At 31.0% G+C, this 26,618-nt stretch overlaps 4 protein-coding genes across 14 annotated transcripts; 1 reads left to right on the top strand and 3 right to left on the bottom strand.

Annotated features, from left to right (window-relative positions):
* Positions 1 to 3,027: 3,027 nt before the first annotated feature.
* On the bottom strand, positions 3,028 to 3,975 carry LOC100810863 (uncharacterized). Of its 2 annotated transcripts, none has more exons than XM_006602797.4 (2): positions 3,584 to 3,975; positions 3,028 to 3,431 (listed from the first exon to the last, which is right to left on the bottom strand). In XM_006602797.4, the coding sequence occupies exons 1-2, from the start codon at positions 3,963 to 3,965 to the stop codon at positions 3,418 to 3,420; spliced, it is 396 nt and encodes a 131-aa protein (XP_006602860.3). In that variant the 5' UTR covers positions 3,966 to 3,975; the 3' UTR covers positions 3,028 to 3,417. The 2 variants fall into 2 exon arrangements, with proteins under 2 accessions (XP_006602860.3, XP_006602859.3); XM_006602796.4 differs by having other exon boundaries at positions 3,150 to 3,451.
* Positions 3,976 to 4,687: 712 nt separating this feature from the next.
* On the bottom strand, positions 4,688 to 9,806 carry LOC100810197 (uncharacterized). 3 transcript variants are annotated; one of them, XM_003552436.5, is made up of 5 exons: positions 9,299 to 9,806; positions 7,592 to 8,491; positions 6,411 to 6,811; positions 5,129 to 5,198; positions 4,688 to 4,929 (listed from the first exon to the last, which is right to left on the bottom strand). In XM_003552436.5, the coding sequence occupies exons 2-5, from the start codon at positions 8,353 to 8,355 to the stop codon at positions 4,866 to 4,868; spliced, it is 1,299 nt and encodes a 432-aa protein (XP_003552484.1). In that variant the 5' UTR covers positions 8,356 to 8,491; positions 9,299 to 9,806; the 3' UTR covers positions 4,688 to 4,865. The 3 variants fall into 3 exon arrangements, with proteins under 3 accessions (XP_003552484.1, XP_006602857.1, XP_040868094.1); XM_006602794.4 differs by having other exon boundaries at positions 7,592 to 8,482; positions 9,299 to 9,690; XM_041012160.1 differs by lacking the exon at positions 5,129 to 5,198 and having other exon boundaries at positions 9,299 to 9,735.
* Positions 9,807 to 14,558: 4,752 nt separating this feature from the next.
* On the bottom strand, positions 14,559 to 15,561 carry LOC121173976 (uncharacterized). The gene has a single exon (XM_041011850.1). It carries the CDS (start codon positions 15,559 to 15,561, stop codon positions 14,620 to 14,622), a length of 942 nt encoding a protein of 313 aa, XP_040867784.1. The 3' UTR covers positions 14,559 to 14,619.
* Positions 15,562 to 17,571: 2,010 nt separating this feature from the next.
* LOC100809664 (cysteine protease ATG4) lies at positions 17,572 to 22,500 on the top strand. Of its 8 annotated transcripts, none has more exons than XM_041012158.1 (11): positions 17,578 to 17,774; positions 18,224 to 18,265; positions 18,705 to 18,849; positions 18,938 to 19,234; positions 19,313 to 19,398; positions 19,535 to 19,585; positions 19,749 to 20,119; positions 20,671 to 20,809; positions 21,626 to 21,684; positions 21,776 to 21,846; positions 21,946 to 22,500. In XM_041012158.1, exons 4-11 carry the CDS (start codon positions 19,042 to 19,044, stop codon positions 22,155 to 22,157), a joined length of 1,182 nt encoding a protein of 393 aa, XP_040868092.1. In that variant the 5' UTR covers positions 17,578 to 17,774; positions 18,224 to 18,265; positions 18,705 to 18,849; positions 18,938 to 19,041; the 3' UTR covers positions 22,158 to 22,500. The 8 variants fall into 8 exon arrangements, with proteins under 8 accessions (XP_014626623.1, XP_014626621.1, XP_040868092.1 ...); XM_041012155.1 differs by having other exon boundaries at positions 18,705 to 18,883; positions 18,965 to 19,234; XM_014771137.3 differs by lacking the exon at positions 18,224 to 18,265 and having other exon boundaries at positions 17,572 to 17,774; positions 18,705 to 18,883; positions 18,983 to 19,234.
* The last annotated feature ends 4,118 nt before the right edge of the window (positions 22,501 to 26,618 follow it).

Below are 26,618 nucleotides of genomic sequence, written 5' to 3'. Positions count from 1 at the left end.
CTAGTAGTGGATTAAATCAATAATCATCTATTACTAAAGCGGGTGACACTCGTTGGGGTTCCCACTTTAGGACTTTCACTAGTTTGATGACTATATATGGTGTCATTATTGAGGTACTTGAAGAAGTCGGGAAAGATATGTCATTTGAAAAATATGGTGAAACTATGCTTTTGCTAGATGTGCTTCAGTCCTTTAATTTTATTTTCATGTTATACCTGATGGTTGAGATTTTAGGATTTACAAATGATTTAAGTGTAGCGCTACAAAAGCGTGATCAAGATCTTTTGAATGTTTTATCACTTGTCAAAGCCACCAAAGAAGAATTACAAGAAATAAGGAATGATGGATGGGAAGAACTTATATCTAAGGTTATGGAAATTTGCAATAAGCATGATATTGATGTGCCTGATTTGGATGCACTGTATGTGCAAGGGAAGAAACCTAGACGACATGCTACCACTTCTAGTGTTTCTAATTTGCATCATTTTAAGCATGATTATTTATTTAGTGTTTTAGATTTGTAGTTGCATGACCTCAATGCTAGGTTTGATGAAGATAATACTGAACTTTTACAATCTGTTTCATGTTTGAGTCCCTCATAATCATTTGAAGCTTTTGATGTGAAAAAATTGTTGAGGATGGTTGAACTTTATCCAAATGATTTTGTAGATGTGCTAGAAGTGGTGGTACGACATCAGCTTCAGAATTATGTCAGAAATGTTCGATGTGATCCAAAATTTGCAAAGTTAAAAGGACTTTCAGACCTTTGTGCAAAGCTTGTGGAAACAAAAAAGTGCAACACATTTTATATAGTTTATAGGCTTTTGAAGTTGGCTTTAGTCTTGCCGGTAGCAACTGCAAGTGTGAAACATGTTTTTTCAGTTATGAAATTTGTGAAGAGTCAACTATGTAACAAAATGAGTTATCAATGGTTAAATGATTGTCTTATAACTTTTATAGAAATAGATGCTGTTGAAACAATCAACAATAATGTTATTTTAACTCATTTTCAAAAAATGGATAATAGACGATTTTCATTGTAAATACATTTCCTTAAACAACATTATTTCTTATTTTCAATATATTTTAGTCTATAATTTTTTTTATATTTTAGCCACACTGATATTTATTGTCTGGATCCGTCCCTGTGTATAGGTATATATGGTGTCATTGCCGGCCTTTTTTCTAGATAACTTTTTCTAAAGTTGAATGAAAAGGAGGAAGAAGCTTCCAAAGTTGATTTTTTTTTCTTTCAAAAATATTATTTTAATTTACAATATTTTTAGGTTTAATTAGTATTTTAGTCTCTCAATTTGGGAGTTTAACTTTTATAGTTCCTTAAATTTAAATATATTTTAGTTTTAAAATTTTAAAAATTACTCTTTTTAGTCTCTTATGAATATGCACCAAATAGAGAATAATACATTGACAATTTATAACAAATTTTAACTGTCCAGATTTGGTTTTTGGATTTCAGCGCCAATATTTGTATTCTTTTAAAGACACTTATGTTATGCATGTTGTTAGTTAATTGTTTCTCCTACTACAATTCATTCGACCGTTATTCTTTGATCACATTCTTCATTATCTCTAAGGCACTCAATTTCCAAGTATTTTTTTTCCTTGGTCTTCCTCCTTGGAGTTGTATGCTTATTTTGATGAATTACGGTGGTAATTTCACTTATCGTAAGTCTATAATAATGTTTTGCATCTTTCAAAGAAATTCTCTTATTTCTTGGAAGAGCAAAAAGCAACCATTATATCTTGATTCTCTACAAAAGTTGAGTATTGTGCCATGACATTCATCACAATAGACTTTTATGCATTGTGATAATATAAGTATCATACAAATCACTCACAACTTAGTATTTCATGAACGCATTAAAGATATTAAGATTGACTTTCATTTCACTATATATCACTCAAACCATTACTTTAATCTTTGTTTCTTCCTCCATGCAAATTATTGACTTGTTCACAAAACCACATTCCACTCAATGTTTTTGTTTTTTAAATAGCAAACTCTCAATGCTTTTTATTTATTTATTTATTTTTGTTAATCATGATATTGGTACAAAGTAATCCAGCGAGAAACAATAACTAATGTTCATCAAAAATCATGAACACACACAAGGTGAATATTTTTTTCTCAACATAATTTATTTTATATTCAAAATCATGATTCGAATCTTGAATCACTTGCTTAAGAAATACATTCAACAAAATCCTGTTCCTTTGTGATAATGAAAAGAATCAAAGCTTTTGGTTTTAATAATGATTTCCGGGGAAAATATCACACACCATCTCATAAGGAATCTCATTATTTTTCTTGAATATTGTTGATGACTACACTAAAGTTTTGTGGGTTTATGTGATAAAGGATAAAAGTAAAACTGAAACTTATCAATATCTCGACAACTTCTGCAACATGGTAAAAATGCACTTTGGTTCCTAGGTACAACATGCTCTCGTATTGACAACGATACTAATGAGTTTACATGTTTTTTTTTTCTTTATAATTTTTTTCACTTAGTTTTATCACTCAAGTATTATTTTTCATGAATTTATTATATATAAGTTTTTTTTCGTATTTTATTGTCATAATTTTTTAATATTTATACATTTTATCATTATGTTAGTAATAAAAACCATATCATTTTATAAAAATTGGTGATCAAATTGATCCTTTAATTAGTTTATATATTACATTAATTTGCTCAAATGGGTAACGCATAATAAATTGTAAAAGATGTCATGTGAACTAAGAAAGACAGGGATCAAAGAAAAACTTTTTATCTTAATGGATTAAACTGAAATCTAAAATGTAAATAAGGGACTTATTTTCATTGTATTTTCTTTCTCTCGTCTCTCTCGCGTTTGAAATGATGAGTTAAAGCTCTCGTGAACAACAACAACAACAAATGATGAGTTAAAGTTATTTTAATTTACGTTACACAAAATATAAAGTATTGAGATAATTAATTATGACATTATTTAGATTATGCTAAATTGATGAATAGTTTTTATATTTATTAAAACTATGAAAATAAATACACAAATATTTTCTCAAACTAATTAAGTCTTTTTTTTTCAAAACTCACTAGATAAATAGATATTTATGAAAAAATATAAATAAAAATATCGAGAGAGATAATAACTATGAACATTTTTTCCTTTTAACTTGCAATTTAAAACTATGAAGTGGACAATGTAGTATGTACAACCAAAATCAAACATCAAACATTCTCTAGAGCCTTGGCTCGACATGCACATCCATTATGGCCAACAAGAGGAGTCAGTTCTTTGGTGCCAGAATCATCCTCAATCTCAAAGGCATGATGACTAACCCACAAAACTGCATGCACCAAAACAAAAGGCACAGCACAAGCCAAAGTCACAGCAAGTTGAATCCCTGCCTCAGTCAAAATCAGCTGCACAAATGTTGCAAACACTAGCAAAGCCAACACAAACTTTTTATCTATGGTTCTATGAAGGAAAATAGATTTGGGGTATGCCCTTAGAACTAAACAATAAATAACTATCACATAGGTCATGATGACCAAGATAATCAATGACAACTTACGATGAGGAATGAGGACTATGAAGAGTATGATCCACACAAAGAGTGTGTAGTACAAGCCAAGATGCTCCAAGTTTCTGATGACACGAATTGCTGCAGCTTCTGAAGTCAGGGGCATGGTGAAGGGCCAGTAGATTTTGAAATCAGTGTACAACTTTTCATGAGGCCCTTTTGGTTCGTAAGGGTCTAAGGAGGGTGGTGAAGGTGTGGTGGTAGTGTTGGGTGTTCTTTGTGTAGTTCCAAAGTTTGCCATAAGATTTGAAGTGGAATTTGGAGGATCAGAGAATGGCTCAATTGAGGTACCTCTTCTATTGAACCACAAATTAGAGAAGTTTGTTGCATATGCCCCACAGAAACTAGAAGGATAATAGTAAGATGAGTACATGTTGTGCAATTGAATGAAATTCATACGTATATAGAATCTTAACTCGTTTTAATTTATTTTCTAGTCCAGGACAAGACCTATTGTCATAAAGACATGCATGGCGAATATCAAGGAAATTTCGTAAAGAAAAGTACAATATTAGGGAACCTTCATTGTTGTTTCTAATGTGGCTCTCACTTAATGTTCTTGGGTCCATGTGAGTGTGTCCATCCAAACTAGAGTGTAATTTAAGAAAACTTTGTTCTTGATTAACAATTTTAGAAAATAACGGATGAAAATAAAGTTGAGTTTGAGACAATATATACTTGGATTGAGACAATATAAAGTTGATTAACTTTGTTCTTTGAACCTTTTGTTTTTACATGTTAATGTTTGTTTGGAAACTATCCATTTAAAAAAAAAAATCACCAAATTGTCAAAAAAAAATATTTCTAACATAAATTGATACGAATACGTATTTAATAATTTTAATTTATCTCGTAGCCAATATTAATTAAATAACTAATAAAATGTGTTTCTTTTTTATTTTTACCTATTAAATTGATGACTAAATATTGAATGTGAGATATTGTTGTAAGGAGAGTTCAAACGATGGTTCATATTTAGTGTTTAACGGTAATTGAAGCAAAATCATAGTTCCTAGCGAATTGAACCACCGTAACATCTGATGAAGACATGAAGTCGTAATTGCAGAAAATGTAGAATAGAACAAGCATGATGTCTGAAATAAATAATTCCATCTGAATTAATTTTCAATGCCAAGGCAAATGTTTTATTTTACATCAACAGGGAGACCAATATATGTGGAATTAAATCTCACCACTGCTAAATACTCATAAAGTATATGATCCCTATGAAATGGTACAATACAAGAACAAGTTTCTAACGGGGACTCAAAAATCAGTTTTGACGAAACTTGGGCCACACTGTAATTACTCCTGGTCTCATCTCCTCAAAACGGTACCTGCAGCACAACACAAAATATAAAAAGATAAGAACCAAAGTAAACCTTATTCCTAGAGGCATATAATGGGTATCTCATGCACTAGGCTACACATTTTTTTATTCATTTTCAATGTCCTCAACAATGTTAATGGGAGCAAAGGGAAGGGAAGGAAGCAGTAAAGATAGCATATTGCATAGGCCATAGGGAGATTTTCCACCTGTTTTCATTGAGGAAACTTCTGACAGCTGCAGGAAGAGCCGCCAGTCCTCGACTGTGATTACCGATGCCTGTAGAAATGAAAATGTAATTAGGGCTGTGCTTAATGCCGATTGTTGATCCCAAGCATGGATACAGGTTTGCTAAATGAATAATTAAAATCCTAATTTTGTATTCAAGAAAATTGATAAATTTTCAATAAATAAACAAATTCATTGAATGGTGCCAAGGTAAGCAACAAGTATTATAACTGGTGATTTGGAGAAAAGGTTGGAAAAGAATACCAAAGGAGAAGTTCTTTGGATATAATATTCCTTTTCTATAATTTTCCCAAAGAAACAACTAGTAAAAGAAAATGATCAGCAGAAAGAAGCATGACTCATAGTGGGGACAGTAAGATGGGCTAGGCTGGATTTTTCATCCATGTATAGATCCCATCTTGACCTAGTTGCATGCACAACATTTTTTTTTGTGTGTGTGTAACCAAGAGGTATCTGGAATTTTTTATTTGACACTCAACTAATTATCCTTCCATCGGATCGGCCCATTTTGGGATAAAGTGGTAACTCCCAAGTGCAATTTCATGCCCAAGCCGGGGATCGAACCACAAAACGTGGTTAAGGAACCCATGTGCCACACCAGTTGCATGCAAAACAGGATGATTAGTGTTTTCACCTTTAAAATTGTTCAAGTTGCATGATTAACTTATAGGGGAAAAAAGAAAGAAATTACTAATCTTAACAGATAATTACATTATTCCATGAATAAGAGAAGGGTTAAACAGATAAAATGTCAGATTACAATATATTTTAAAACATATAGAAGTAAGGTGATCACTTGGAGAATTTGACATATCTTCCAAAGGTTATCAACAACTCACGAGAATTACCAAGTTCACAAATCTGAGAAAATAAATGGCTGACCAAAAAATAGAAAAAAGGAATACAAAAACAAGGAATGAATGTTTATTTATATGATTAACGGAAGGGTTAGTATGATTTTGAAGAATGTTTGCTTCAGTAAAATGACAACTAACAGACACTAAAAACTGTAAATTTTATGTCCAAATAGACATGACAAAAAACCTTTTGAAAGAGAATAAACAGTATTGTATAGGAGATCTAGGCATAACAAAAATTAAATGCTACCCATGTTGGTTGAAGTGCACATTAGCCTATGCATATGCAAAATCAAAAAGAACTTCTCCAGAGGCATAATTACCTATACAAGTATAAACATAGAATTTATATGTTATCCATGGTAAAAAAAAGTAGGCAAGATACCTGTTATGACATGTAAAGCTAACGGTCTAAGCCGTAATGGTGCTTGTGTATCCAATTTTTCCCTGTCCATGAAATTGAAAGATCCAAGAGTAGAATGTCCAAGCCCATTTTCCTTCACTCCATTTGAAGTGGCTGAACTCTTTGAGAAGCCTTGGCATTCAATTCTGTAGAGATGTTCTTGCAATGCTTGAATAGCTTCGGTTGCATGAAGACCATGCAAATCAAGTCTCCAGATATCATTTTCATTATTCCTGATACTTAAAATTTTTTTGGCTGCATCAGAATTAAGTTCTTCAGCAGTATGCCATTCCGCCCGAGCTTTCATTGAATGATGTTGAGCAGAAAAATGATCACCTCTTAGAAAAGCACTAGAAGCTGCCTTAGAATGGCGTGATGCTAACCTGTTTAATTAAAAAGGTATGAAGTCTCAATTCAGAGTGACCATCTGTATACAGACATGTGATCTTTTCAATAAAATAACTGTTGTAAAACTCAAATGGTTTCACCTCTAATTATGGACAAGGATGAAATCCCTGTAATTGAAAGTGATTACAAATGAAAAATCTTGAAGAGAAGTTATATGATAAAATGGATTAATAAGACCCTTCAAATCTAAAAGAATGTGCAAAACTGGAAATGCCATCACATAAAATCAGCATAGGCTCTGCTCTTTCTCAAGAAGTTATTGCAAGTCAAAAACCATATTACTATTTACAGACATAAATGAAAACAGAAGGCACCACCACAGACATAAATTCATTACTTAATGCTGTTTTTACTGTAACTGATTCAGGTTAAGGAAATCTTTTCTCTAAGCACATTACAAGTAGTTTTGAGACCAAAGACATTATAGGTATAGCAGATGACAAAACAGGAACTTGTTCAAATCCCATCTTGATAAGGTCAAATTAAGTCAAGCATTGATCAATATGTTTCACTGCATGTAGATCCATCTTCACTACACGGTGTTTCAATTTCACCATGTCATCTTATATAGAAATAGACAACAGAAGAAAAAACATACATACATACATAAGTATGCATATATTACCTGAGAAAATAATGCAAAACAGAAAAAATGACAAAATAATGCTGATAAATAAATAGCCAAACAATAAAAGCATGTACGAAATAACAACTAACACCATTTCCAGAAAGAATACATGTATTAGCATTCATACCTCATTGTCCTCAATGCATCCTTTCGATTGCTAATGTAAATATCATCATCCTCCCATTCAGGCTCAACAGGAACAGAATTCAAGAGTTTCATTTTGCATCTCAAGTAATCAACACCAGATAGCTTTTGACCTGAGGGAGCATTTCTATCCTCCAAGTCCTTATCATTGTCTTGGAGATTATCAACAAGATTATAATCGAAGGGAATGTCATCCTCAACCTTTTCTGAAGTAAGACTATCATCAGTCTTATCCATACAAGGAGTATCATCTGAAGTAGTTGATCTAGGATTTATTGATACTTTGGATTCTTCAAAATTCACTGCAGGGGCCATTGTTTCCAATAAAGATGTGGCCTTGTCGATATTGTTATTAACAGCAGTGAAGATATCGTCTATCAAGCTATGTTCAGCCCAAAGATGCTGCTCTCTAAGCTTTTTGATAGCTAAATTAACATCTTCCTGAGTAGTAGCCCCACAATATTTTCCATCAGAATCAGAACCTAGCATTGCCTTTTTGCTATTCCCATCCTCATTCAATGGGGGGAAATTTTTAGTTGGGAGAAGTACTGAAGAGAAAGGCTTTGCGGGAACATGATTCTTCTTGATTATAGGATCAGTAGGGCCTATAGCTGGGAAAGGGTCGTCGTCAACTTCAGATTCAAAATCCTTATTCTTTCTCTGCTTGAGATCAAAAGCTGTCCAACCAGAGGATTGACCCTTAGCCCATGACATCTTCTTAAGAGAAGAATGGGCTGAAGCGGCCATCTTGGTCCTTACACCATAATTTGGTCTCAAATCACTTTGCAATCTCTCTGTCTGAAGACTCGTGCAGATTTAGAACTCAGAAAGCCACAATCTGGAGAGTTTGCTTGCTAAAAGTCCTAGTCAATAACTGTAAGCCCTAAGCATCATACCACCCACCAGTATGTTAGACAATCAAGGTATAATATATTCATGAAAACATGATATGATCATACATTTTATATCATATGACAGTTTTTAAACTAGCTCAATTTAAAACTCAGGTGCATTTGGAAGAGCTTATTTGCAGTTTATTTAAGTCATGTTTGGATAAACTTCTCCATAAGCACTTATAAGAAAAGAAAAAAGAAGGTATAATGGATTGAGCTTCTCCCATAAGTTAAAATCATCTAAACTTTAATAAAATTTCAGTATATAAGTTCATTTTAATTTATTCAAGAAATTCAATTCATTTTTCCTTCTTATTTTATTCTCTTACAAATGTTTATAGAAAAGTTTATTCAAACATAACCTTAAACTTATCTTATGACATAACCAAGTAGTATTTCAAAGATCTTATGAAAACAGCTTATTCAACTTATTTCAATAAATCTCTAGAACAGTTCAGAAACAACTTAAAACTTACATTAAAAACAATTTAACCTTATTTCCTCTTTAATTATAAAAACAACTTATATACAGGCTTACATGATAACAACCTAAAGCCTATTCAATAAGCGTTCAATTATGTTATTTATCCAACCACACCCTTAATCAGATAAAACACCATCAATTAAATCTTAATAGAGAATTCAAAGCAAGCACAGCACAAAAAGTATGCCTAATAATCCCAAAACAACACAAAACATCATACACCATTCCCAACAAACCCAGAAACTAAATTTAAAAACATAAAACAAAAGATGAAAAATCGGGCTTAAAGAAGAAAACCCAGATGAAAACTAACCTTTTTTTTCAGAAGAAAATAACAGGACAAAGAGGGTAGCTTGAATGTTATTTGGGAGATAGAAAGCGTAACCAAGGAATGAATCTATCGAAGGGTTGAAAAAGCGACGGAACCACGAAGTCAAGCACTTGTCGGTGGAAGAAATTTGCGACGGAACAGTGTTGCAGTGAACCAGATTTGCACCTGTTATCCATAAATCTTCTGTATAGAGATTGCAAAGAGAGGAAGAACAAAAGTTTGGGGTTTTCTGGCGTTTCCTCCCAAAGGGTCTCTCAGAGGCCACAAATAGATTCTAGAGAGAGAAAAAACGACGTAGAGAGAGAGAGAGAGAGATCTGACAGCCGCCGTGCCGTCACCGTCACGGAATCAATAACGCCGTCACGGAAGCAAAACAATACGCGAATCGCAATGATAACTTCGGAATTTACGAAAATCCCCTCCTTGATTTCCGGTACCTATTACTGTGTTACCGTATGTTCGTACCTAATTTTCATTTTCCATTCAAATTAAAATTTAGACACAAAAATAAAAATTAAAAATATCTTCACAAATCAAACGATCTTATTATTTTAATATATATATTACCGGCTTGTCACGTGTCAACCGCCAAACAATTGTTCACTTTTTATTTTACTTTAAATCAAAATATTTTGCTCTTATTTTTTCTCTTTCTTTTTTTCACTTCAAAAATTATGTATGTCAAGGATTTCAATGCTAATTTGGTACAAACAGAAAATGCATCAAACACCATTAGAGGTTTATTATTTTGATCAAAATCATACATGAGAGACATTCTTATCTTACTTAAATTAAATAAAATTATTATGGATAGCAAATTTTTTTAAAAGTTAAATTTACCAAAGAAAGAGTTAATTTTCTTAATGTTTTTATTTCTCCAACTACCCAAAAAATATATATATATATTACCATATCTTAAATATAATTTCTTAACTTCCAAAAAAGATATATGTAGAAAACCAGAAAAAAAGTAATACACCAAAAACACGAATCACGTATGTGGTTTAATGTCTTTTTAGTAAAACAAGTATAAAATAGTACAAGATAAGTTTGAGTATTGTATAAAATAAATGTTTATTTTTATATATTATAAAAAAAATATACAAATTATATTTCAGATTTATGATAAAAGAAATAATTATCAAACAAGATGGTTGTTAATCATTGACCAAATCTGTTTAGAAAAAATTAGAAATAGGAAAACAAGTTAAAATGAAAGGGATAAGTAGTTAAAAAATTAATATCAAATGCTTGTGGTTTACATTTTATGTAATTTTTATTATGTTTATAGTTATTTTTAACATGATAAATTTTTATATAAATAAATTTAATCAGATAAATTTCACGTCTTAATTCGATAAAATCACAATTATACAAAATTGTGTTTCAAAATCGAAAATGTTCATTATTTTTAAGGACAGCATCAATTCAAATGTGAGAGATAAAACACTAAAATAAATCTTTTAAAATATAAAATAATAAAAGTATTTTTAGCCAAAAAAATTAACAAATTAGAAAACATTTTTTAAAAATCAACTTGGCATTGGCCCTATCTTTGCATGTATTAAGTGGAAATGAAGACCCAAGCCATACTTATACAAGAGGAAGATCGATTTCGAGACGCGTAGCTTTAATATAAACGTTTGTCTAAGGTGTCTTGAATTTGTCAAACCAAAGAACAATAATTGGAACACTGGAGCAAGACAAAAGTATCAGGGCATTACTCAAATAAATAAATAAACTTGTCTTGGACTTTATAGATCAGTTGCATTAAAAAAAATTCTTAAAAAAGATTTTAGGTTTAAGCTTTTTGGATGAAAAATATAATTAAGAGAAAAGAATTTTATTAAAGATAGTCAATTATGATTTTTTGAGAAAGTTAATAAATATTTCATACCAATAACATAAAGAATATATATATATATATATATATATATATATATATATATATATATATATATAACATTTTTCAGATTAGTTTAGTATAATTAATTAAAAAAGTCAATTTCAAAAATTTCAAATCACATTAATACTCTAGATAGAAATGTACAAAGAATAGATGTAGAAGGTATTTTATAAATCATTTCTTAATACAACCAATCTAGAAATATCTCATAAAAGATTGCAAAATTACAAAGGAAGTCCATATATCTAAATCAGTTGATAAAGAATCTATCTAAAAAAATATTTTCTACATGGGTTCTCGGTTAATCCAAAAATGTTTTCTAGATGAAATTTTTAATAATTGATATAAAATGTATTAAAAAAATATCACCATCTTATATATTACATTGATTTTTTCTAAATTAATATAACTTTTTCAATATAAAGAATGTTTTTTACTAATACATTTATTATCCACATTAATGTAGGAACCAAAGCATTTAAACATAAAAAAAAAGTTAAAAAAGGAACAAATTCCTCCTAATAAAAAATAAAGTAATCATCAATAAAAATTTAATAAATAGTATAATAAGTGGTCTTAAGTTTAAGTTTGAGATAAATAATTATGTTAAATATTGAAAAGAGAGTTTGTTGTTGTTAGTAGTCTTATACGACTTAAACAAGATTAACTTATTTGAAGAATATTTATGTTCTTTATATATATAACAAAATATATAATTTGGAGTTCTCTCTTTTTTTTCTATTTCTATTAGATTTTTTTTATCTTTATTTGTATGTTTTATTTTCTTAACTAAAATTTTCCTCTTAATTTATCCCTTTTTTATCTCTATTTCTAAATTATATTTTAATAATTTTTTTCTTAAAAAAGATAGTTAAAAAAACCTTGTATCACAATTTAAATTATTTATTGTAAATCTAAAATATAAATTTTAAAATCAAATATATTTTTATAGTAAATTGTACTCATAATATAATTTACATATTAAACATATTTATTTACGTGTTGTGTTTTTATGTACAATAATGTTTTATGACAATCAGGTTTGAATATAAAATTTCATACAAACTACTCAAATACCTTCTTTTTTTTTACAGAAACTTAAACCCCTAGTTAATAAGCCAACTTTTAATATGTTATTTAGTTATTATAAATTATGAATTTTAATTATATAAAAACAAACATTTTATCGTACAATTTTTTTTAAAAATAACTATGTATTTTTTTATAAAAAAAAACTTTAGAATGATAAAACTTACACGCATTAATTTTAGAACCATCTTTTACAATTATCGTACAAGTTATCACATAAGAAAAATTTCTTGTCCTCTTCTTAAGGAAGAATTACTTGTTATCCTCCAAAACAAAATAATCCCCACTATCTATTCCTTGGGTACTGATCACTAATTTAATGATGATATAAGAGGAAGAGGACATAAGAATTTTCATTAAATGATACCTTAATTCAACTGTAACCATTCTTTTGTCTTGTAATTTTTTTTATGACTGAATAAAAATGTGTGTGAAATTTGTTAACGAAAGCTACTACAAATTACTAATAATATTTTTTTTGTATGAATTAAAGGATTCTTCAACCAAAAGTTAATGATTAATATTTAAGATATTGAAATTTAATTAAGAGATTGATTTTCCTAAATAAATATATTTTATATATATGAGTCAGAAATCAAATTCAAAATCACATGCTTAAGGAACATGCTATCTTTTAAAAGTATGGGAAAATTAATAAATAATAAATTCTAACTTAAATATACTAATTAAAGTTGAGTGTTTTTATATGAAATCATATTAATCTTTTATGAAGCTTCTAAACAAAATATTAACTTCTTATCAAACATAATCTTGTTTGAAGTTAGTAACATTATTATGAATAATAAATCTTTTCTTTTGAGTATTTAACTCTACGGTATAATTAGGATTCAAAGTTGAGACTAATTGATTAAACTAAAATATCATCAATTCAGTTAATTCACTTGATCAGTAATTAAGGCTGAATTTCCTTTTAAAAGAAAGTAATTAATGTTGAATTACATGATGAAAAGTAGAGAGGATAGGATACAATAGGGTTATCCTTACTAATTCATGAGCAATTCCATTAGCTCGATCACCTCTAATAAATCCCATATCAAAGGTGAATTGCATGTCAATATCTTCCTACATTCTTCAATAAAGTGATCAGCCTCATATAGATCCTCCCTTTTGCTGCATAATCTGTCAACCAAGCACCTCAAACACCACATCTGAAACCATCAGATTAATAGCCCGTAGCAATCTCAAAGCTTCTCCTTCCAATACGTTTAATCAAGGTGTTCACCAACAAGTTCTATCCAATCTAAATTGGCCTTGATCTCCTCTAACATACATGCCAGTACCACTGCAATATCGGTTTGCAAAGAAGCTTGCATCTACATTACATTTAAATGCACCAGATGCGGGTTTCTTCCACACTGCAATATTAACATGTCCATGTTATTAGCTACCCGACCACATACTGCACCAACTCACCAAGCTTCTGCACGTTACTCCAGCTCTGGAAGAAACAACTCTGATACTGATTTTGCAGTCTAAACACATGGATCAATGTTACTTTGCAGTTGAAGCTGAATCCTGCAGCAACCAATATTCACGTTGTAAGTGAGAAAAAAAAAGTGTGGACAGATGTTTCCACTTCAGTTTCACATAAAGGGCAAATGATAGGGCATTGCACTCCTCTAGAGTTCAAGTTTGATCTTGTAGGAATAATATTTCACTCCCTACATAGTCCCAAATTCTAGTGTCCTCTTGCATGATATTCAGAATTGGAACCCTCAATTAATATTGCATGTACATCATCTTGGCCAAACAAATCTCCAAGAAAAATCGAGTTCCAACAATGATTTCGTGATCTATATATAAGAGCTTCCACATTCAACTCTTCCAAGCCTTCAATAATGGGTGATCTAATAAACGCACTTTGCTTATCCTGCAGCCACGGATCCCTCCATACATTAATATTAGCATCATTTTGGCCCCAACCTCCGTCTAACCCCTTTCTTAAGGAGCATTTTTTTTATGCTTAGCCATGTGAATGATGGGTTGCTACTAAGATTCGCACCCATAAAATTTCCTTTAGAAAAATATTTAGGAGATGACAGTATTATGATTAGAGATGAACCTCCATCCTTGTTTTTCTAACATGTCCAAATTGAAGTCGTAAATGTTCCAGAAACAGTGGCGGAGCCAGAAAAATTATAAAGCCTGGGCAAAAATTTAAAGATAGCAAATTCACATTGTATATAATATGTAAATAGTAATCAATCAAAATAAAAGAAACTCGTCATTTTGTCAACAAAAATATAGTTTAAAATAAAAGAGATAAACATAATCTTACAATAGCGGGTTAAATAAAATTACGAGGCAAGTGTCCTTTCCGAGACTTCTTTGCGGTAAATGTTCGAATAATATCAATATCATCAAGTGACTTGAATATCTCCCGCTCGGTGTAACATACCATCAAGTCATTGAACCACACATCGTTGATCTTATTGCGCAATTTAGACTTGATAATCTTCATTGCTGAAAAAGCTCTTTCAACGGATGCTGTCGACACCGGCAATATCAAAGCTAGCTCAATAAGTTTATAAACCAATGGAAATACCAAATGTTTCTCAGTTTGAACCATCTTCATAGCCAAACTTTGAACATCTTCACAAGTGGAAAAAGAAGCATTTCTTCTCACTTGAAGCACATAAGTTTCAAGTTGATCCCTAATTGTTCCTCGGTCATCATCAGAAAAGTCTGCATGATAAATATCAGCAAGACGAGCAAGCTTATCAACATCAAACTTGGAGAAAGAGTTCTTGGGGTCAAGACATGAGAAGCAATCAAGTATAATGTTACTTCCTTCACTAAAGCGGTGATCCATCTCCACACATATTTTATCAATAGCAACATAAAAAATCTCTGCACGGTAATGATGAAGATTAGTGATAGTCCTCCCTTCTGCTCTTGAACGACCCCGAACTGGTATTTCGTCATCCATATTTGGTACCAGAATACTTTTAGCAACACAAAATCCTTGGACATCGGCAAAAAAATTATTCCAGCCACTCTCTCTCATTGTGTCCAACCCAGCTTTGACAACATCAACTAATTCCATGTCATTCACAATATTAAGATCTTTTCTTTGCAATATATTTGAAAGCTTCCTATGACCTGGATCACGCACAATCTCATTTGGGTTAAACTCATTAACCACATTAGGTGGCGATTCTAATTCGGCTTCTTGTTGTACAACATTCACATTCTCAATACTTGCTCTATCAACCAAAAATCTCCTCATCTCTGAAATTAAATGATTTTAAGTTAATACTCAATTAACAATTAAAATCATAAGAATCAAAATTTAAATAAGAATAGTTTTTCAAAATAAAAGTAATCTCTTATGATTTATAAAGAGTAGGAACAAGCATTATATTATATTCAATTAAACACCATTATAGAAACTAATAAAATTAGATAACCAAAAGAAACCTTTATTGTAGATAATTTATCTATCAATAAACAAATTTACAAGTGGTATGATTCCACTGTAAAAGATCTTTTTACTGCTATTATAAATAATACTATATGCTTATAATATTACTAGATACACACTTTAGTTTGACTTATCAATAAAACTTTTATAACCAATGAATATTGCTGTGTAGTAGCTTAATCTGCCACTTAGCAGCACACAAAATGACAAAATATATTATAAAGTAAATATTTTTTATAATGAAATTTATTGAAGTTATCAGTATGATACAATATTATAATTTCACCATATGAGATTTTAGATAAACTTGAAAAATATGGGACCCATTTTCACAATGTTAGTACTTCTATATAACATAAAATATTTAACCTTTCAAAGACAAACCCAAATTTTTCTTCTTCTTTGTGTCTGCTACTACTAGGCGGTGCAAATAAACTCAAATTTTTCTTCTTCTTCTTCTCTGCTACCTTTGTGTTAATTGTTTCAATTTAAAACCACAATCAGTTGAAATTAAACAATTACTAACCGAAAAAAAAAAGGGGAAGGCGGTAGTCGGAAAAGAACCAGTAGGTGTGGATGGCGGAAGCTTTAAGGTTTCTACAGTGTTGCTGCGGTGACGAAGCTTTACTTCTTTTGTTTCTGTTACCTATATTTTTGCCCTTTTAATTTTTAACTCTTACAATTGTTTTGCCCTTTCAATTTCTTGCCCTTTCTTTAATATTTTTCTTTTAATTTTCTCCATTTTTATGTTTGTGTAAAATTATTTCATAATTTATATATAAGTATTTATTTATTATAAATTATAAATTTTAGTTATATAAAATAAACATTCACTAAAATACTAGTAATTGATAAATGTACAACTTAGATTTATAGAACAACATCACATGATATTTGCTTTAAGCTCATAGTAAATTTGTGAAAAAGCTGACCAATAATAATGAATTCATGTGATTGGTGTTTCTATAGTTGTTATTATCCTATTGCATGAATTATCGTAATTATTGTTTACAAAGGGTAAATAAATGAGAAGGAAAATTCTACCAAGAAAAAAAAAAAAGAGTGAAGGATAAGAATACACAGTCCACAAAAAGGGTTATGCCAGCTAGTTCAACTAACTATTTAACATCAAGATACTTTTTGTTGAATCTGCGTGCTAAACATGATAGTTGCCCGTTTAATTCATTAATAAAGAAAAATAATAGTACAGCACCAAAAAAAAAAAAAGAAAAATATTAGTAACATAAAATTAAAAGGGTTATGCCAGAGCCTGGGCAATTGCCCAGGGTAGCCGGGCCTTGAAACCGCCTATGTCCAGAAACCTCCATTATCCTTTAGGCCACATAGTTTATCTCAAACCAACCGATTTCTTATAAAATATTTTATTAGAAGAGGTCAAATGAATTTTAATAGTCTTTAGATCTAAAGAAAACTTAAAAATTTGGATAGTCTATACTCATTTTGACTTTTTTTTCTTTCTCTGAAGGCATTAAATTCGGCTGAAAAATAATTTTGATGAGCATAATAAAAATGAATTATTCTCCAACTTTTCATCGAGATAGTCTTGATAACAAATAAAAAGAAAACAACAGAAAAATCATTCAGCAAACAGAAAAAAAAAAACAGAAAATCTTAACGACCCTTAATTTTTTCAGTGAAATAAATTTAATTTTGTTTGCCACAATTTGAGGCTTGAGTTGAGTTTATTTTATTTTTTATTTCGTGGAAAATAGAACAAGGCTTGAGTTGAGTTGAACTCCTTTATAAATTTTTTAGTAATCTCTATATTATAATTTTTTTAGTAATCTCAATAATGACAGAGTTAGGAACATAAGAGAGGTTGAGACTTGAGAGAAATTAAAAAAGCCAAAAACAAAACAAAACAAGGAACCTAAGAGAGGTTGAGACTTGAGAGAAAGAGAGAGCTGAAGTAGAGTCCGAACCAAGTCTCATAGCTGAGAGTTTAGGATCGGAATTCTGCCTCCGTTCTTCTTCATCTCACCTACCACCTTAACCTCGTATGTCACCCTTCCTCTCTCTTTATTTTACCTTATTTTCTTCGAATTCGCTTTCGACACAAAAATAATTTTTTTTCGCTCGGAGGATTCGTCGTTTTCTTCGCACAATTGCTTTAGCTTCTTCTCTCTGCCTTTGATTGAATGCCTTAAAAACCATTCAATTTGGGTCTCTCTGCAAAATTCCCTTCTGGGTTCTCTTCCGTGTTGTTGGCTTGGCTTTATACATTTTTCTGCTTTGGAATTTATGTGTCTGATGGCTGATGCATACTTTCTTACTGATTATCCAATATATTTGAAGCCATGGTTAAATTTCAACATGTATGCTGCTATCATTGATTTTGGGCATCGATTTCATGTTTGTATAATGCTTTTCTCTCATATTTAAGATGGTTATGTGGATTTGGGGCACTTGACTTTACACAAATTTTTCTTAATATTATTTTGATTAGGGGATTAAAGAAGTCATGGCTATATGGGGTGGTTGATGGAAGGTACCATAGATTATTAACTTATTATTTTTCTTATCATTGATTTCTTTCTTAGTTTCTTGCTTTCATTCTTGTAGAGCTTTTTTTCTAGCTTTCTTTCTTTCTTTGTTGGTTGCTTTTTTATTCTATATTCATTGATAGGAATACATTTCTTCTTTCTCCTGATGGGCAGAAAGTTTGATTTGGATCACTTTAACCAGCTGAACCAACCTGTGTTGGTAGTTTCCTCGATCATCCCTTTGAGTATTTGTAGAAGTCTAAAATGCAGATTATCGTGTCTTTTTTGGCTAGCAGTAGAATGTGTTAGCTTAAGAAAAGTTTCTTTTTTTTTTTGGTTCTTAGATGTATCTTTCAACTTTTAGATTGTCAGTGAATAATAATGAGCATGTGTTTTTGAAGATTTCAGGTCTTTATTTCATTATTTACCTGTTTTTACTGGCAGATATTAGCACAAACTTGGTTTGCTTCTATGAGCCAAATCTCGTGTTTCCTTCTGCTTCATAATGGTCTTGAAGGGTCTATGTGAGAGGATTGTTTCTTCAAAATGCTCTTCTAAAAGCTCAACCGAGACTGTAGATAATACACAGGTGCCCGTTTATTCAAAAGCAGGATCTAGTGACTGTAAGTTTCCCAAGGCTTCCTTATGGTCAAGCATCTTTACATCTGGTTTTTCAGTGGTTGAAACATATAGTGAATCATCAGCTTCTGAAAAGAAAGCAGTTCCTTCTCGAAGTAGTGGGTGGGCAGCTGCTGTGAGGAAAGTTGTTACTGGTGGCTCAATGAGGAGATTTCAGGAGCGTGTACTAGGATCAAGCAGGACTGACATTTCAAGTTCTGATGGTGATATATGGCTTCTAGGTGTATGTCATAAAATTTCACAGCAAGAATCTACTGGAGGTGTTGATACTAGTAATGGATTGGCATCATTTGAACAAGATTTTTCATCAAAAATCCTAGTTACATATCGGAAAGGTCTGTTGAATGTATACTACTTCCTTTTCAGGGATATGATAAATATTAAACTAACAAATTTTAACATGCATACTATAGGCTTTGATGCTATTGGAGATACAAAGTATACCAGTGATGTTAATTGGGGTTGTATGCTTCGAAGCAGTCAGATGCTGGTTGCTCAGGTATGATGCCTTCTATATAATGATTGCTTTTGACAAGGAAATTGTTACATGATACCTTATATTTTCTGTTTTTCTTTTTTGCCTGTTTTTGTTGTCTTTCAAAATAAAGCTACTAATGTGGCTTCCTTGTGCACAGGCATTACTTTTTCATAAATTAGGTAGATCATGGAGAAAACCTATTGACAAGGTCAGCTGATTGATATGCAATGTGTTGTTTCAGTAATTAGACTGTTTTTCCCCCTCTCTTTCTCTCTGTTCTACTTTTTGTCTTCACGTCTTTGTATGTCTTGTTTTGTCTTGAGATATAATGTCATTGGGTTGACTCATTGTTGTACTTCTATAATTTACAGCCACTGGATAAAGAATATATTGACGTCTTGCAACTTTTTGGTGATTCGGAGGCTTCTGCCTTTTCTATCCACAATCTTCTTCAAGCCGGTAAAGGTTATGGCCTTGCTGTTGGGTCATGGGTGGGACCATATGCCATGTGTCGCACATGGGAAGTTCTAGCCCGTAAGAAAAATGACCTTGGAGAACCGCCACTTCCGATGGCTATTTATGTTGTTTCTGGAGATGAAGACGGGGAGCGTGGTGGAGCACCGGTTGTCTGCATTGAAGATGCCTCCAAACGCTGCTCTGAGTTTTCAAGTGGCTTAGCTGTTTGGACACCTCTACTTTTATTGGTTCCTTTGGTTCTTGGACTTGATAAAGTCAATCCTAGGTGTGTAACATTTTCAAGGTTCTTTGGTACTATGTAATTGATTCACAGTTGAGCCTAGTAATATCATTATATTTGTTAAAAAGAAATGTTCCCTGCCTATTCGGATTACAAATAACAGAGGTGGCAATCCGCAAAGAAACTTTCCTTTATCTTTATTCTTAAATTGTTGGTTTAAATATCTTTTTAGTCCTTACAATTTAACGTTTTTTTGCTTTTCGTCCTTGCAAAATTATTTTTGTTTTTGGTCCTCGCAAATTATGTTTGTTTTGTTTTTAGTCCTTAGAGCACTTTAGGTAGGGCTTTAAACAGTGGAAAAAGTGTTATATAAAGCATTATAAGGACAAAAAACAAAAACATAATTTGCAAGGACTAAAAACAAAAAAAAAAAGCAAAAAAACGTTAAATTACAAGGACTAAAAAGATATTTAAGCCTAAATTGTTAAACTCAAGAACAAGCAGACTGAATTACAGTTCAGGTTTAGACAACACAGGGTTTTGTTCATTTTTTACTGTAGCGCAATGACTGATTGGTTGCATCTATAAATTGTCAGGTATATTCCATTATTGCGCTCAACTTTTAAATTTCCCCAAAGCCTTGGCATCATGGGCGGCAAACCAGGTGCTTCAACATACATTATTGGTGTTCAGAATGAGAAGGCATTCTACCTTGATCCCCATGATGTTCAGCAGGTACGAGTGTATAAAAAAATATTATTTATTAGTCATCTCAATACTTTTGAGATTGTGAAACTTGTATCATATTTGTTATATATGAATTAACTTATTGAATGTATAATTTATAGGCATGCTATGCTCCATCTTCACTTCAAATCTGCCATTAATTACTAAGCTAGTATTAAATGTTATTTGTGTTTTTGATATAATAAATGCCTTTTTTTAATTCTTCTTGTTGGCACTTTATCCTGAATATTGACTACCACGGAGCATCTTTATGTATGTAAATACATGTATACAAATTTAGAAAGCAATGACCTTACTGAAAATGTTTTGTGGAATTACAATCATGCATGTTTTGTTAGTTATTTTGCCATGTCATTATTTTGGATTTGTAAATGGGTAACAATGGGGTCCTGAATTTGAGGTTACAAATTGTTGACTTAATGCGGGAATGGGCTAATAGAATTTGGTTAATGGTGTAGGTATGTACATATTTGGATATTGGGGGAGCTTGAGATGGTTTCTGGTGTATAGAGGGAAACATTACAATATTAGCCTATCTGTACTACTCTTGAGTGCCAAACAAAATAATTAAAAAGAACTGCTAATTGCTTAAAGGAAAGAAAAGAAAGTGCACAAACAAAATTACTATAAAATGAAGAAAAAAAGATGGATACATGATAACCTAGTTGTTGGGACTTGGGAGGGAATGAAATCCCATTTGCTTTCCTTGCTGTTTATGCATGACTTCAATCATATTATTGTGTAGGCTGTTACTGGCTGGTGAACAATCAATAGCTTGCTAAGTATGTCTTAAATGGTTTTCAGGTTGTTAATATCAGTGGGGATACTCAAGAGCCTACTGGTACTTCATCATACCATTGCAAGTAGGCTTTCTACTATTATTGATTTTATTTTATTCTGTTAACTACAACTCGTACACTCTTGATTGTCTAACTATTTTAAAACTCTTACTAGTGTTATGAGGCACATACCCCTAGATTCAATTGATCCATCCTTGGCTATTGGATTTTACTGCCGAGACAAAGGTTTGCTGGTTACTCTTGCTAATTTCAAGTGTTCAATACTTACGGCTAATATCCAAGCTTTCTATTGACTCTCATCACTCCAATAATGGTGGCTGGCAGATGATTTTGATGATTTCTGCTCCCAAGCTTCCAAGCTTGCAGAAGAATCAAATGGTGCACCGTTGTTCACTGTAGCTAAGTCTCGGAGTTTCTCAAAGCAAGTGAGTAATGATGTGTCAGGTGACAACACTGGATTCCAAGAGGATGATTTCCCTGGCATGGACTGCGGCAATGATACAGTAACCAATGAGGATGATTGGCAACTCTTATAAATGTGATTGCCGGACTATGACATGGATTCAAAGTACAGGTCAAAAATTTGTTGCTTGATTCTCATGGGCCTAATTGCCACTGCAAGTTTGGTTGATCCCTGGCATGGGGATTCCACTCTTCAAACATTGTTTAATAGTCTTATAGAAAGTAATTTAAATTCATTATGATTCTTTGGCTTAAAATCATTTGCTCATTTGTTCGTATAGCTAACCAGGTATTTGTTGTACATTACAACGGCTAGTTTGATCATATTTGTTGCCTGTACCCTTTTATTTGCTACACAAATGTAGTGGATAGTATTGTGGGACTATCAACTAAATGGTAGAAAGTAGTTCATATTGAGAGAATGTTTTCTTTAAATAGAACATAGCATAAACCAATCACTTGAGTCCCTTAATATAAAATATGGGTAAAGCTCTTTAGTAGTTGCACTGCAGTGATGTCGCATTAGCTAGTCACGTGAATGATCTGTGAGTGTGTTTTGTCTAGACATTTTAGCATTTGTTCCACACGTTCCAAGAAATCAAATGTGATTGGAGAAATTGATGGATTCACATTCAATACAGATTCAATGTTTTTTATATACACACCTTATGACATGTCAATACTGCTGTCATCTTCATGTGTTAGTTGGCAGGTTAGAGATCACTCCATGGGAGTGATCTCTCAATATATAAAGGTTGTTGCTTCTGCACCAAAAATGGAGAGAAAATGGCTTCCTGAGCCATTTTTGGCTTCTAGATTGGTTACACCGTTTACATTATGGATTATTACCCAATCGGAAAGGTGAAAAAAAAAATAGATTGGCAATCCATAAAACTTCATTCGGATTCGTATGAGACTATGGATTGCGTTGGTAAGTGATCCATACGATTTATTTTAAATTTTTTTAAAATATGTTTTACAAATTAATGGTTCAAGCAAGAATTGAACTTCTAACTTTTGCGTTATTAGTACAATACTCTAACCAACTAATCTAATAAGTCAATTATGTTATAAAATAATTAATGTCGTTATTTATAACATTAAAATTTTTAATATATATTTAATGCATATGTAAATTTAGATAATAAATTTTATAATAATTAATATGTTTACATATATGAATTTTTATGAAATTTATGATTTTTATTTAAAATTTATATATTTTAAAAAATACATTAGTAGATTTATGTTTATAAACTTATGATTTTTATTTACAATTTATATATCTAAACAAATTAATTATTAGATCAAAATTAATTATCACAAAATTTATTATTTAAATTTACATGCACATTAAATATACATTAGAAATTTTAGTGTTACATACAACAATGTTAATTATTTTATAACATAAGTGGTCTATGAACTCAGTTGGTTACGTACTAGTCAATTCGTATGAGATTTACGGATTGTCCAATCCGTATCAATTTTTAAGTCCAATCCGTATCAATTTTACAGAAGGACAAAACAGGAATCGCAATGTTGTGCTGGGTGTACCAGCAATTATTTTGGGTGCGTGTAGCAACAACCGTACAGTTAAGGATCACTTGGGCTTTGATACCTAAATTGATATTATTTTGGGCTAAAAGTGTCCAAAATGCATAGTTTGGCATTCAACCAAATCTAATGGTTTAAATTGTAATAACTCAGATTGAGCCCTACCTGAACTTTACAATGACAAAAATATGAAGTAAAGTTAAGGTTTTCCTTTGAAATGATTTACCAGTGGCTAAAAATTTGTTTAAAGGAATATATTCTGTCAGCATTTCATTTTCTTTTCATGCGTCATGTGGAGACCAAGCATAATCAAATGTGTGCCTCTTTGTTTTATGTCTAATGGTTGAAATCTAGCACAAGCCAGCCAATTACACGGCTAGTAGACAATGCCTCATTCTGGAGATGGTGGATTTGTTCAGCTTGAGAGTTTAACAAATTAAAAATGATAGTCTTTAATTATACAGTGAGTGATTGTTGAATCGTTTCAAAACAAATAAAATTATGATTAATTTTGTAGTATAGGAATAATCTAGGTCGACTCAGAGATACAATCCAATTTGGTTTCGACTTCAATACACTTATAAACAACATGGAGAATTTAAATGAATAGTTTGTAAGCAATAAAAAGAAATGCAAAAACATAAAACAGAAATGCATAATCTAAAACAGAACAGATTTTTGGAAACAGAATATGAAATAGGTTTAATATCATCAATCCAATTTACTAAATCAAGCAATTCGAATTATCACAGTTTCTACAAATAATGTTTGGATTGTGAAAGTTCAGCCAATTTCATTAGAGAAAGTTCAATCAAATTAATCTCTAAACTTATTGAGATGACAAATTAGATTGAAATATCATCTAAACAACATATGATTAAATTCGAAACTAGAAAATGAATCCACAACCTAATTCGTTTTCAATCCTAAACACATTCATAATCATGAAAATTAAAAATAAGATTGAAAAAAATGAACATTCACATATAATTGAAATACTAAACCAGAACTCAAATTTAGCCTTGCTTGGATTGGATTTTTGGATTGATTGTTTGTTTAGTCTTTCATGATCATTGCTAGTGGAAGAGCAACGAAATTTGTGCAAGAAAAAGGTAGAACAGAGTTGAAGAGAGGAAGAAGAATGAAGAACAATGGAGAGAAAAAGACAAAAAAAAGTTTGATCCTAAATCTTACACCACAAGTTTCTAAATCTGTTTTTGTGCAAAACGAAGTAACTAAGTAACTAACTTCACTAATATACACAATGACTAATCATAAGGAAAGGATGAGTCTTGATTAGACCCATTTAATCTACCTAATTAAGCTAATTATACAAAGCAAAACCCAATTTCGCAATCCAATTATTCATGTACCAATGTTCCGACTTCCAAGCCCAAAATGACCCTCAAAATGGCATTGGTGCAAGCTTATCTGAGGCAAAAATGAAGCTCTTTTACTTAGCTTTTTAGGACTACTCATATACTCCAATTTAGAATTATATAGTGTCTTATGGGCCTTGCAATAGGTAGATATGTTAAGTAACTACAAAATCTGAAAATAAATAATAATTATTAATTAAGCTCAATTAATTGCCTAAAATAAAAACTAAACTAAGGTGAAAAAATAAGAATAAAAGAAAGGTAAAAAAGTTAAGAAAAATACAAAAATACTAAACTATTCAATCAGGGGAATAACAAATTCATAATACAAGTACTTGAAACCATGCGAAGCACCTTCAAATTGAGTTGAATTAGTTTTGTAAAATATGTATTATAAGTTTCATCGGTGGAAATCAAATTTTGAGACCTGATGATTTATATAGCATTAACCATTGTATTGGTTAAAGTTATATTATCACTGATATTTTTTATTATAATTTTTGTAACATTGTATTAGGAAAGTTGAAAGTTTCAAAAAAGAAAAAGGGAAAGATAAACACACGCAATGGAAACAATAAAAATATCAAATGAGCAAATTAATATTTCCTGCTTGAGACCCTGAGGAGTATAATAAACAATTATAGGAAAAAAAAAATATTTGAGCAACCCAAACAAATAATAAAATAAGTAAATGTTGACACCAAAATTTTAACTGAAAAACCTCCTTAATCCGAGGTAAAACTATGGAATCTAGTCCAAGTTATATAGTCCATACTAATATAATATTTTTAATTATAAATTAATACAAGTAATTAATAATTGACAAAAAAATACAACTAATTAATACATTAAATTATGTATTACATATAAATTGTGTTTTTTTTATCACATGTATCCTTTCACTGGATACAAGTATTGTACATAACTAATATTTTAAATTGTGCATTGTAAAAAATATATATTCATTTTATACAACTAAAATTTATAATTTATAATAAATAAAATATTTCTAAACATATAAATTAAGTTATAATTAAAATATACAATAAATAATTTTTTAACATATAAATTATATTTTAGATTTATGATATATTGTTATTTTAAATTGTTGACAATTTCTTTTATAAAAATACTCAAATTCAAGTTAGACATAAAGATATTAAGAATGATAGAAGGAAGGAAATAAGAAGTTAGACATGGTTGGCAACATATTTGCTAGAAACTTGCTATCCTCATTAACAGCTTAATTACCAAATCATTCAGGTTTGTTGGCAACCACCAGATTGGCTTTACAATTGATTTCAGATAATAGAAGCACCCTTCATCATTATGTTTCGATAATCAGAAAATTCAAGACTTTAAGCAATGTGCTGATGAGTTAGCAAAGCATGGATCTCTCTAAATGTGATTTTCATGTTCAGGACACCTGTCCCCCTCTCATGGTGCAACTGATTTTTGCTGATGTATCAGGTGTTCATTACCTGAGACCTTATTTGTTTTGTTTATGTTGTTTTATTATCCTGTATAGAACAAAAATAACTGTTTTTTTTTTTACAATAACACTAAGGAGAATTTGAGATTTCATGAAAATCATTCACA

The sequence above is a fragment of the Glycine max genome, chromosome 18, assembly GCF_000004515.6.
Source record: "Glycine max cultivar Williams 82 chromosome 18, Glycine_max_v4.0, whole genome shotgun sequence".
Lineage (NCBI taxonomy): Eukaryota > Viridiplantae > Streptophyta > Magnoliopsida > Fabales > Fabaceae > Glycine > Glycine max.
The sequence above is the reverse complement of the archived record's forward strand: the minus strand, read 5'-3'. Positions and strand labels throughout refer to the sequence as shown.